The 14,111-nt window shown below is 45.4% G+C and overlaps 1 protein-coding gene across 1 annotated transcript in view; it reads right to left on the reverse strand.

Annotated features, from left to right (window-relative positions):
• Nucleotides 1–6,300: 6,300 nt before the first annotated feature.
• The window catches only part of LOC126524077 (carboxypeptidase Q-like), a 121,953-nt gene continuing 114,142 nt past the window's right edge, over nt 6,301–14,111 (reverse strand). Inside the window, exon 8 of the mRNA XM_072287372.1 lies at nt 6,301–6,388. Within this exon, the coding sequence (XP_072143473.1) occupies nt 6,338–6,388 (51 nt within the window). The 3' untranslated portion in view covers nt 6,301–6,337. The remainder of the gene's footprint in view (nt 6,389–14,111) is intronic.

Below are 14,111 nucleotides of genomic sequence, written 5' to 3' on the forward strand. Positions count from 1 at the left end.
TGAGCAAATGTGAAACACCGGCCCTTCCTCATTCTGACAGCTGCAGAAAAAGGACTGACAACCAGAAAGATGGAACGTGTTCTATGAGGGCGTTAACCAAGTTTCGGTTAACATAATCACAGAAATCGGCGTCCGAAAGATATGAAAACACGATTAGATCACTCACCTTATTTGATAAAAGAGATGGAACCACTTTTATGGAAGTACATAATTGCAGGCTTGTTGGTGAAATAGTTCTAGAATGTCCAGTGATGGCGACGTCATGTTAATGATAGTTATCGCATGTCACCAGTGTCGCTATCCCATCTCCATAATTTTACTATCGTATTAGTACAAGAGCAGCGAGAGAAACAGGGACTCTCGCTGAGAGTCGCTGAGGGTCCCCTTGTTGAAATCGCTGATTTCAACAACTTTATTGACAATGCTTTCTTCTTTTGCCCCTCTTTCTCGCGCTGTTTATATTTTGATCAACCAATATGTTCATATATAACGTTTATAAACTCACTGTTCCTATTCTAACCTATAAACTTGAAACCTAGGCGGGGTCCAGGCCCACGCCACCGAATCGCAGGGCACTGAATAAAGTTATTTGAATGAATAAACTTCAAAATTCCCCATCCTCATCCTGTCGTCACCGTCATTGTTATACCATTGTCGACGGTATATTGCGATCATCGTGCTCCTCCCGTGCTGTCATTTCTACGTGTGTTTGAATTTACAACGTTTTATCGCAACACCACCATGCCACCGTAGCCACTCCATAGTTGCATAGTGTCGTCGTTGTAGTTGTCACCATGGTGCAGTCGTCGTCGCTGTCCACGTGATCTAAACTCTGAATAATAAAGGAGTCATCGAATAGGAAGTACGACATCTACGTCGCATGCAATCCATTTTCACTTTTCGAACACGTTTGTGCAGGTGGAGTAAGAGGAAAATAGAGCAAGTGCTTTAGTTACACTCTAGCAGGCGCAAGAACACTTTACATCGTAAGTCGCGCTAATCAGGCACAGGAAGTTTGCTCTGCAGCGTAAAATTTGTTTCGTCTGCCTTGAAGAATGCGCCGACTGCAAGCAATGCAAGCACTACACAGAGAAACAATAAAGGAGCACTAGTTGAGCGCATAAATCGCCGGGCAAAACAGCGGCGCTTCGTGCTTTTAACTGGTGTCTCCTTTGTGTTTCTTCGGGTTGTCAGAGCGTTCTTAAAGGAAATCAGAATGAACCAATTAGCGTCATTCATTGATCTGTAAAATTTGCAGTTACTTCCACTGCCAATGCAATATTTAGAGGCAACTCAAACTATTGCATGTCATGTTAATTTGGGGAATACAAAACTCCTAAAATAGGAAATTAGGGTCCACCACCATTTAATTATTGATCGTAGATTTAAAACCCAGCGCCCTTGGTTACCCTGACGCGCACCTAAATTTAACGCGTTTCGCACCTCCATGTGGCACACGCACTGCGCTTCTGTCAACGAAAAGCACTCGTACGTATGGTCACGTAAAGAATTAGGGGCTACCGGAGGAGCAACACATTTTTTTAGCGGCGCACATTCGTCGTCAATTTTCTGATACCCTCATTCCGGCTGCAAATGTAGCTCAAAGAAACGTACATACACACATATATGCACACAAATGTACACAAACATGCGCATAGAGTTTCTTGTTGCCTGCACGCTTGGTTAATTTGACAAAGAAAGTGATAGCGCTGTCCGTGTGAGAACTTTCGATCTCTGGCTGGCCCAGTAAATCAGCGAAGAGACAGAATAGTCGAGTAGAACAAGCCGGGGACGCCAAGAAATAAATAAAGCATATGGAAATCATCAAGGATGATTGACGATGTAAGCGAATAGCCGAACACTTTTTAGACAGCTAAATTCTTTATTAAAGGAACGATGCACTTGCAGGCGTATATTTGGTTGAAGGGAGGACATTTGAGTAGTATTCGTTGTTTCTTTGCCTAATTCCGAAGAACGTAGATGCTTTTCCCGCACATCTGTACCTGCCATGTTGCGTTCTCCTGCAGCCGCCGTGGTAAAAATGGAGGGCCATCCCTTCCGTAGCGCTCCATTAGGGCATCTACTCCTGATGCCCAGAAACTCTCGTGCGCCAGAGCGACAGCACTCCTTCGGCTATTCATTTATACGGACAACGTTGCAATACGAAGCTGCACGTTCACATTGTCGCCTATTGCCATTTTTGCGCCTTCCGAAAGAGCGCTGGAGGTGTGTTAAAAATTCAGGAAATATTTTATTTAGACTTACGAATTTTGTGTCTTGAACTCATAAGTTAATGAGCATTACGTTGGCATCGAAGAAACTTGTAAACTTTTAGATGAACGGCTCCTTGGAAACTTGAAACAAGGTCGTGGGCGCGACAGCCCGTACCTCATTCTCCTTGTCCTTTGAATGCGGCGACGCCGCAACCGAATGGAGCACACGAACATGATTATGATTAATGGCAGCTATGTCGTCATCTTCAAAAGACATAACTCTCGTCAAGAAGGAAAAACGCAAACACAGCGCCATTCTTTCAGCAGACGAAGGAAAAGCACGCTACATCGCGCCCCTACACGCAGACTAAACGAGAGGAGGCAACAATTTCATGCTGCCTCATGACTGCCGCAGCAGCTGGCCAGCCAGATGGTGTGGCCTCTCTGCCGCAGCTGCGCTTTGCCGCCGGCGGAGCGCCGCGCACGTTTCTCCTCTAGTGTGCGTGCGCCTTTAGGCGCCCGTTCCATCGATGAGCGTCGGCCTCGGCGTTACCGAGCACAGCGAAAGATCAAAGCGAACGCGGAGTGCAGCAGGGGGGGTGAGAGACGCCAAGAGCAGAATGGAGAGGAGGATGCAGCGCAACAATGAAGCGGAAAGCGGAGCAGGGTACGGCGAGAAGCGTGAGGATGAAAGGGCAGTGCCGGCACGACTAGGCATGCGGCCAGCGCTGAAACAAAGCTCTGGCGTGAGCTTCGGGCCCACTGCCCATGCGCTACTTCGCCCGTGGCGCCATCGCTGCTACAGAATTTGCTGGGCGCGAGCCACGCGTTCAGGTGCTCGCGCTTTGTTTCTGAATAATGGGCGACGCAACCAGTGGAAATGCTTAGTCTGCCGCTGCTGCTACACGATCTGCCCGAGCAGAGACTAAGCGCTGCCGCAGGTAGAACCTTGTCCTTAAGAATCGAATGCTTTGCCCTACTATATCGAGAATTCAGAATGCCTAAATAGTTGCGCTGGAATCGCATTATGGAGTATCTTAACTGTCGGGGAAATTTTTTTTTCACGAGGTTTACCACAATCAGACTCCATGCGGTATGTTGCAGATCAGGCCAGCCCATCGTGTGTCGTCGCGACTTGATAATCAGCTTAAAGTGGAGCTTATCTTTGTCCGAACTAATCTTTTTCCCTCACGGCTACATCTTGCCATCCGTCATTGTTGAATCAGCTTACGGCTGACATCGGACGTATTATTGATCGTAACACATTTGTAAACGCTCTTAAATATATATATATATATATATATATATATATATATATATATATATATATATATATATATATATATATATATATATTTTCAATTACAGCGAAGGTGTGTATGGATAGCCGGCAAATTTTCTGCGTGCGTGTGTGTACACCGTTGCGTCGACAAAGATAAATTTTCGTGTCGAGACGTAGTGTAGAAGAAAGTCTAGTCGTTTAGGTTGATTAGAATAAGTGTCGAAACATATTATGGGTGGCCCATTGTTCATCCTAGTGCGCTTGCCACAAGTGTCAATTCGAGTAATTGATCCTTAAAGCCACCATCCTTAAAGATACTAACTTATCTAACTTTTGTCAGACGTAAGCTAGAATACGCATGCTCTGTTTGGGACCCACACCAAACCACCCTTTCTAACACTCTAGAAGCAGTTCAGAATCGTGCAGCGCGTTATATTTATTCTGATTATTCTTACCACACTAGTGTCTCTCAGCTAAAATTAAAAGCAGTAATTTACAATCTAGATATAAGGCGTCATGTTTTCAGACTGTGTCTTTATCACAAATTTTATCATTCTGCTCCTAGTGCTTCAGCCATCATTCTAGCACAGCGTCAGTCTTGCCGATTACGTCACGAAAAATCTGTGTATCCTCCGCCTGCACGGACCACTGCGCACCTACATTCTTTCTTTGTGAAGACTGCCCGGGACTGGAATGACCTTTCCGCCGACGCCGTGCACCACTCCTATCCACATCATTTCAAGGCTGCCATTGAGTCGATATTCCACTGAAGTGGTCACCCATCGCTTATGTAATACCCCACACTGGGGCCTTTGAGGCAATAATAAATAAATAAATAAATAAATAAATAAATAAATAAATAAATTTTGTTCTCGGCACGGCGTGCCTTCGTCGCCGTTAAGGGGCGCGCGTTTATAGCAACCATGTGTATCACTTTTCGAATTGATATCAGGAAGCCTTAGAACCCGCACTTATAAAGAAGGAAGAACAAGCATGTGCATGGATGCACTAAAGCTAGCGAAACAGTTGAGCATGCTTTATTAGAATGTGAAGATACATTCCCAGTGGTCGATTTAGGCATATCTGGCTTCCTTGAAACCCTTGGGTTCAGCGAGAGCAGGAGGAAAGTAAACATGTCTGCAGTAGAGATTAGTAAGCAGTGACTTGAAATTGATGGAAGTAGGAAAACGACAAACGGAGGCGTGCAAAAACAAAGTTCACAATGGGGGCTCAGAAAGTTTGGTTATGGGAATTCATCGTGGTTTTCCTCCTTTTCTTCTTTCCGCTTTAACATAGGACATTAGGCAATATAACAACAAGACCTTGGTGGGGCGGGGGCAACTTAATTCCCCGCTGATATCATCCATCCATCCATCCATCCATCCATCCATCCATCCATCCATCCATCCATCCATCCATCCATCCATCCATCCATCCATCCATCCATCCATCCATCCATCCATCCATCCGTCCGTCCGTCCGTCCGTCCGTCCGTCCGTCCGTGTACTTGTAAAGGCCGCAGTAAATGTACACGTATATACGCCCAATGTGCGTTCGTCTGTAGAGTGATGTCAGTGTCACATAGCGACGTTATGGGCAGTTATTCTTGAGTGGCTACATGGGGCGGACGCGTATGGCACGCACGAAAGAGGAGCAACGTGTCCCTCTAGAACGACGACGGGAGCGACAGCGAGAATGGGCGCCCCGGCGGCGGAAGGCTGCCACGGCCGATCTTAGCGTCCGTCGATGAGCCTGGCCCCTCGTGTGTGCCGACCGACGCAGCATGCCCGTCAAGAACAGCGGCGTGAGCAGAACCTGGAATGTCAGCGCCGGTGACGGGAGGCCGCCAATGCCCGTCGTAGTTCTCCCCTCCCCGGCGACGATCCGCAGCGTGCCCGTGACGAGCGGTCACGCGAACAAAACCGAGAACGTCAGCGCCGGCGGTGTCTTTCTCTTGATGTTTTGAGTGCATATATAAAGGGATACATATATATAATTTTGTCATTTTAGTTGAACATCAAACTGGTTCGCTGGTCGTCCTAACAGGGTGGGAGGTCGGACCGGTGATTTGTTGTTTCTAGCTGTGTCTTGGCTGCGGAATAGCATCTATTTTGGTTACGACGCATTTGTATATTACGTCTTGAGTGCTTCCGATTGCTTTGGAAAACAAAAGAGCCCAACACTAGGATCCTCATATCACCAAGACTGCTTCACACATAGGGGCTGTGCATTTGAGAATTGGATGCTCCACTCTTTATAAAAGTTTGTGCGATTGGCTGGAGTGGACTGCGGGATGCGAAACACATATTTTTTTTCCATTGTCCCCTTGGCAAACTCATGCCACAGTGACACCATTTTATCTAATAGATGGAAATAATTAAGGTAATACGAGTCCTATTTATACTTTTGTTCTCACAAAATCTTGACTGCTGCTATACTAAGCGAACATAAGCTCAATGTATGTGCCATGTGGCATAGAATATTACTCCCACGGGATAGATTCTCACAACTTGGCGGTGAGTCGCCTGTTCCTCTAGTTCCTGGAAAGAGTTTTATCATGACCGTTCTTTTCTAAATAAATTATGCGGTTTTACGTGCCAAAACCACGAATTGATTATGGCGCACACCGTAGCGGGAGACTGCGGAAATTTGGACCACGTAGGGTTCTTTAACGTGCGCCTAAATCAAGTACACCGGTGTTTTTTTTTTCTTTTCGCCGCCATTGAATTGCGGCCGCCGTGGCCGGGATTCAATGCCATGACCTCGTGCTTAGCAGCCCAGCACCATAGTCAATAAGCAACCACAGGGGGTAATGACTGGTTTTATTTTTCACTTCTCTGCACTACAATAATCGTAGGCTGCTGGACGACGGCTGGAATTTGGACAACCACAACTGCAACATAAAAGGCAAAATGTAATAATGAGCGTGTTTTCAAGCATGCCGCCATTAACACCGACAAGAAATCGTAATGATATTTGCTAACAATGCATTAACTGAACCCTCTATAGAAAAACGACTAAGGTCCTACATAAAAAAACGACCAAGATGACATAAACTAGGCAGGTTTCTCAAGAAAGACGGGAATTTTATCGCAGGCAAATATTGAAACACATAGATAAATTTGTTATCGTTAATTAAAGAGTGAAGTTGCTGCACCAATTTGAACTAAAGGCATATATAGCCGTTGACGCTAAAGAAATAACCGATACTTTGACGTGACGCCACGCACGCACCATCTCATCTCCCTAGTACTCAGACATGGCGGCTACCACAACGTCAGAGCACCAAGCTATCACGCGTACCTTATTTTCGTTTTTGATGATCACTTTCTTTAATTCATTATTGCTGCTATCAATTTGTCACAAGGCGCGAGATGCGCCTGCCCTGCTGTCACATTCCCCTGCTGCCCTGGCACATTCTTTTTCCAACCCAGCTTCCCCACCTGCCAATACCCGAGAATGTTGCAATATGACACCAATGCAACGATCTGTACAATGCGTAATAATAGAGCTTCCACCGAAAATGAAGGCATTTGGAGCCTCTTCGGGGGCATTCAGCAACACTATTCTAAATATTTGCTGATGTGCATAATTTTCAGCCACATCATATCAATGAAATTGAGTTTTTTTTTATTTTACACTGCACGTTAATGGGCACATATGTTGCTGTCTATTGTCACCCTGGTATCGGAATGCGTGAAGTCAACTTCCGAGATGAATAGTCCAGGTGGAAGATTTTCTAACGTTGTATTTTACTTTACAGTCCGTTGCCATTGCATTTCTTCGCCATTGGCTCGGACGCTGCTCCCACGCCTCCGAGCCGCCGTTCCTCATCATCATCATGATCATCATCATCATCATGATCAGCCTGGCTACGCCCACTGCAGGGCAAAGCCCTCTCCCATACTTCTCCAACTACCCCGGCAATGTGCTAATTGTAGCCATGTTGTCCCTGCAAACTTCGTAATCTCATTCGCTTACCTAACTTCCTGCCATCCTGCCACCCCCTGCTACGCTTCCATTCTCTTGGAGTCCAGCCCGTAACGCTTAATGACCATCGGTTACCTTCCCTCCTAATTACATGTCCTGCCCATGCCCATTTCTTTTTCTTGATTTCAACTAAGATGTCAATAACTCGCCCTTGTTCCCTCACCCAATCTGCTCTTTCCTTATCCCTTAACGCTACACCCATCATTCTTCTTTCCATAGCTCGTTGCGTCGTCCTCAGTTTAAGTAGAACCCTTTTCGTAAGCGTCCAGGTTTCTGCCCCGTAGGTGAGCACTGGTAAGACACAGAAGTTATAGACTTTGCTTTTGAGGGAAAATGGCAACCTGCTGTTCATGATCTGAGAATTCCTGTCAGAGGCACCCCAGCCTATTCTTATTCTTCTGATTATTTCATTATCATAATCCGCATCCGCGGTCACTACCTGCCCTAAGCAGATGTATTACCACTTCCAGTGCCTTGCTACCTATCGTAAACTGCTGTTCTCTTCCGAGACTGTTAAACATTACTTTGGTTTTCTGCAGATTAATTTTTAGATCCGCCCTTCTACTTTGCCTCTCCAGGTCAGTCAGCATGCATTGCAATTGGTCCCCTGAGTTACTAAGCAAGGCAATATCATCAGCGAATCGCAACTTACTAAGGTATTCTCCATTAACTCTTATCCTCAATTCTTCCCAATCCAGGTCTCTGAATACCTCCTGTAAACACGCTGCGAATTGCGTTGGAGAGATAGTATCTCCCTGCCTGATACTCTTCTATATTGGGATTTTGTTGCTTTCTTTATGGAGTACTACGGTGGCTGTGGAGCCGCTATGGATATCTTTATGTATATTTACATATGGCTCGTCTACACCCTGATTTCGTATTGCCTGCATGACTGCTGAGGTTTCGACTGAATCAAACGCGTTCTCGTAATCAATAAAAGCTATATATAAGGGTTGTTTATATTACGCACATTTCTCTATCACCTGATTGATAGTGTGAATATGGTCTAGTGTTGAGTAGCCTTTACGAAATTCTGCCTGGTTCATTGGTTGACAGAAGTCTAAGGTGTCCCTAATTCCATTTGCGATTACCTTAGTAAATACTTTGTAGACAACAGACAGTAAGCTGACCGGTCTATAATTTTTCAAGTCTTTGGCGTCCCCTTTCTTATGGATTAGGATTATGTTAGCGTTCTTCCAAGATTCCGATATGTTCGAGGTCATGAGGCATTGCGTAAACAGGATGGCCAGCTTTTCTAGAACAATGTGCCAGTAATCCTTGAACAAATCTGCTGTAACCTGATCCTCCCCAGCTGCCTCCCCCCTTTGCATAGCTCCCTAATCTCTACAGAACTCCTCAACCACTTGAACTATATTATCCATATTAGTAACTATATTGCCGGCTTTGTTTCTTAGCGCATACATCTGATTGTTGCCTATTCCTAGTTTCTAATTCACAGCTTTTAGGCTTCCTCCGTTCCTGGGAGCATATTCAATTCTGCTCACATTATACTGTCTTATGTCAGCTGTCTTACGCTTGTTGATTAACTTGAAAAGTTATGCAGTTCTATTCCAGCTGTAGGGTTAGAGGCTTCCATGTATTGGCGTTTCTTAATCTTTCGTCTCCTGCGATAGCTTACAGGTATCCTGTTTAACGAAGTTACCACCGACTTCTATTACACACTCCTTAATGATGCCCATAAGATTGTCGTTCATTGCTTCAACGCTAAGGTCCTCATCCTAAGTAAAGCCGAATACCTGTTCTTGTAGCTTCATCCCGAATTCCTCTTTTTCTTCTTACCGCTAACTCATTGATCGCCTTCTTATGTACCAGTTTCTTCTGTTCCCTCCTCAAGTCTAGGCTAATTCGAGTTCTTATTATCCTATGGTCACTTCAGCGCACCTTGCCGAGCGCGTCCACATCTTGTATGATGCCAAGGTTAGCACAGAGTATGAGGTCTCTTTCATTTCTAGTCTTGTCATTCGGGCTCCTCCACGTCCATTTTCGGCTATCCCTCTTGTGGAAGAAGGTATTCAGTATCCGCGTATTATTCCGTTCTGCAAACTCTACTATAACTCTCCCCTGCTATTCCTAGAGCCTATGCCCTATTTTCCCAATGACTTGTCTCCAGCCTGCTTCTTGACTACCCTCGCATTGAAGTCTCCCATCAGTATAGTGTATGTTGTTTTGACTTTACCCATCGCCGATTCCACGTCTTCATAGAAGCTTTCGGCATCCTGGTCATCATGACTGGAGGTAAAGGCGTAGACTTGTACGACCTTCAATTTGTATCTCTTATTAAGTTTCACAACAAGACTTGTGACCCTCTCGGTAATGCTATAGAGTTATTGGATGTTACCAGCTATATCCTTATTAATCGGGAATCTGACTCCTAGATCTCGTCTCTCCGTTAAGCGCTGGTAGCACAGGACTTGCCCGTTCTTTAACACTAATATGCTTCTTTTGTCCTCCTAACCTCACGGAGCCGTATTATATCCCATTCACTGCCCGCCAATTCCTCCAATAGTACTGCTAGACTCGCCTCACTAGAGAAGGTTCTAGCGTTAAACGTTGCCCGATTCAGATTCCAATGGTGGCCTTTCCGGACCCAGAGATTCTGAGCACCCTCTGCTGTGTCGAAAGTCTGACCGCCGCCGTGGTCAGTTGCTTCGCAGGTGCTGGGGACTGAGGGCCGGGGTTTGATGGTGGTATTCATATAGAAGGTTGTAGCCAAGTAGTGTACCAGGGTGGCCAATCTTGCTCTGGTGAGGGAGTGCGTTACCGGTTCTGGTCACCGGGATGAGGCCACCCTTCAGGCCTGATTATGCAATTTAATCAACACGCAGATGTTTTTTTTTTACCAGTGGAAAATTGCGCGGCACCGGGATTCGAACCACGGTCCTTCTGCACGCGACGCGGATGCTCTACCTCTACGCGACCACTGTAATATAATTAATATTATTGATAATGAACAAGTTCAGTCTCTCATAACGGGTTGACTATTTCTGTTAATATTCGTTATTCTGCTGCTGCACATGCTTTTGATTATTTTTCATGCCTCTTTCAATAATTAGCATTGCCAAAAACTGATGTATCCAATTTCCTGGTATAGATAATCAACTTGCCTAATTATTCTTATTGGTCACATGACCATACTTCTTTGCTGTTTTTGCATAATAACCCTATCTATGTAAACATAGGAGGTCGCCCTGACAGTTTTTTTTCAAAACTATGGGACCTCCTGCCGTAATACTATTCCCTTGTAACTTTAACATGACTGTTGCTATAAACTTGACTTGACTTGCTGAAGATAGTTGCCGACTTCGGACAACTTTGCTCTGCTCACTGCCGAACAGTTGCCAGCTTTCAACAGACGTCGCGTCCCCAAATCTCAGTGCGGATGCTGGCACATGCGAATCGCTCTAGCTAACTAATAAAAAAAATAACTAATAAGAAAGCAAACGTAATAACAAAATGCTGGCACGGCGAGAAATTTTGCTGGTCGCCAGTACATGAGGCTGCCAACACGCTATTGCTTGGTGCCAGTCGCTGGTTACCTGTTTGGACAACCAGAGGGCGCGTGAGAACCGCACCGTACCAAGCGGTTTCAGCATACATGAAATTTTCTGCCCGATCGCGACGACCGCCCGCTTTTCACGAACCGCCCGCGTGCGTTGCGGCGATGGGCGGCTCGAGCGTAAATCGGCCCTTAATGCCATTTCAGACTTGCGGTCATGGCAAAAATACTGGAAAGTCGGGCGGCGAAGGCGTTTTGCGCCCGAAATTTCAGTCACTAACCTGTCAATAACAGAAATTATCGGTGTTGCGTGCCTGCGCACGCCTGAGGAGTCTTGCCTAAGCTCTTCCTGCATAGCAGGGTCAGAGGAATGCTGATGGGAGGCACCGCCGGGTAATTTGGCGCGTTGCTGAGAGCATTATCGGAGCACAGTATGTTCGAATTAACCGACGCAAGTTCTTGTGCGTTCGAATTATCGGGCGTTTCCGCCCATTGGAGCACACATAACGTTTACGGGACCGCAATTTGAACCGAATGGTCGAATTAAGCGCGTTCGAATTAACGAGATTCGTCTGTTTAATGAAGTACAATACAACCTCGTTGACAAAATTCCGCTATCTCCTGGCGTGAACATTCGCAATGGAGAACGCAAAAGATGACCCAATACAGTTACGCTTCTGTTTTACCTGCTGATATGTTCCAGGAAAACATTACTTATCAAAAACACCTCTTTTTTCTCGTAACACGAATGACGATCCGAGACACATTTCAGTAGCATTTTTTTCTTGCTCTACAAGCTGCGAAGTTTTGCTGCGAAGTCTTGCTCTACAAGCTGCGAAGCAGCCAAAAATTACATCCGCACTGAAGGGAAGGTTGCCCTTTTAGCTCCATGCTGTCGAAGTACTATGTGTTCATACGTGTGAAGCGTCATACGTGTGAAACGTTCATACGTGTGAAGACTAGGATTATTGTTAACGGAGATGCCTGGTCAGCACTTGGTCTTTCCGTGTTCCTTTGTTGTCTTAATATGCGTAGTATGAAAAAACGCGTCTCCGTCTTGAAACAGCGTTCACTGAACTGAAGATTTCTGTTAATCAGAACTCTATTTCAGTGAAACAATTTGATTATATTCCGCCTGAATGTGAGCTTGATAAATATTACGTTCCATTGGTGACTGAAATGAAGAGCATGTATGATACCTGAAGGTTGGGGTTGTTTGATCACAATAGCAGAGGAGCTTGACGGGGGTACAAGCACGTTCGACGCAACTGGTTGAACGATTCCCAAGGACGGGCCAACTTCGAGGAGCATGTTTTCACCTAAATCATAAAAAAAAGATAACTCTTGCATTTACGATTTTCCGTTGTACTTCTTAAACGGTACTTCGGTTCCGACAAAGAGCATTATTAAGCCACGAATAGTGCATAACTAACATCAATTTGCTCGTCTGAAGAACGAACGCCAGAAATTCTAGTGTTATCGTATGGCCATAAAGATAAAGTTTTGCATACAGTTAATGGAGGTGATCACTTGAACAGTGGCACACACGTTTGCTCACCTCATCACATAACTTCTCATTCACACATTTACAATACGTACATATGGTGAGATTCAGGTGACCGTCCACCTCAATTTCTAATGATACTCGTTTTTGACAATTGTATCATGCTACGCTCCTGGACCGCAACGTCGATGGTTGGGAAAAGCGGCCGCAACCCTCTTCGTCTCGGAATCTCTGAATGCCATCTACCAGACCTGTTGGCTCGACAGCTTCGGGTAATTGCGTGGAGTGGTGCAGCTGTCATCGCGAACGACAGACATCTTCGCATTTAATTTCTGTCGGGAATACCAGCACTTCCACCGAAAAACTACGATCACCTACTTTGAACCAGTCAAAGGCTCTGCTGCCTGCTTCGCAATCGAAAAACATCTCAAGATAGTGTGACCTATGAAGAACAAAGCCAATGTGAATTATAAACTATAGGCTACCACATAGGGGATCATTCAAGGCATTTTACGATCTTTTACGGTGTGCTTTACTTCAACACCGTAGATCCACAAAGGTCCATTACGAAACACAATATTATTACTCGCCCGAGTGAAAAGGCCTGTGCGCCAACGTGCCTACCACGTTCTCATATGAAGCAAGACACAATGCGGGACTACATTCAACAAATACATGCCGAGCGACATCATACAGCCTTTGACAAGTCCCTGGGCGCCGGCCACTCATATGTTGAGAAGGAAATATGATGTGACGAGTTTTTGCGCTCGTGGCTCCAAGTGCAACAATGTTGCAAGGATAGACGCCTAACCTCTTCCCCTCCAAATTCGACGTTTTCGACCGTCTTTGAGATGTTCGATTTGGATGATCAATTAATTTGCGTGGCGGCTACTGTCAGATAGTTACTGATAACCGTCAGGGTGTGAAAACAAGCTTCATTACGTCCGAGATACTCGACAATTTTGAGGTGCTTGCTTTCGAGTTATGCTGAGTGCCTGCTGCGTTTCCTCGAACGATGAACACTGCTTTGTCAGGTATTTCTTGTTTCAATTCTCGTTTATTTAGATGCCATAACCTTGCTTTCTGCAACTCTTGAGCAGAATATTCAGTGCCTACACGCCTTGCTTGATTCAATTTGTACTCTCAGCGTGCCTTGAAAGCCATTAGTGCCATTTCTCATAGGACGAACTCATGCTTTAGGCCATGTTTTAGTTGCTAAAATATTCGAGCACACTCCGACAAATGCATGGCGGTTGCCACCTTTACAACACCAATGAAGAAAAGCCACCTCCTCCGTTCTTTGGGGCTTTGCCTTTACTATAAGTGCTTCTTAGGGGGTGGGGTGATGGGGGGCTAACTTTTTAAGATAGCCGAACCTTTACACGGACGTAAAAAGGAGAAATGCCTTCTTTTGGGGATCAGCGTGAACACAATGCCTTCTGCGCGCTCCAGAAAAGTCTACAACCACGTCCCCTTCTTAGACATTAGAGAAAAATAACATTTGGCGGCCGTGTGGGAAATCGCTAAATTGCGAACATATTAGTACGGCCTATCCATTAGAGTCGCGACAGACACCCATCCTCAATGCTGGCTCGCCAATGTCGA

The sequence above is a fragment of the Dermacentor andersoni genome, chromosome 3, assembly GCF_023375885.2.
Source record: "Dermacentor andersoni chromosome 3, qqDerAnde1_hic_scaffold, whole genome shotgun sequence".
Taxonomy (NCBI): domain Eukaryota; kingdom Metazoa; phylum Arthropoda; class Arachnida; order Ixodida; family Ixodidae; genus Dermacentor; species Dermacentor andersoni.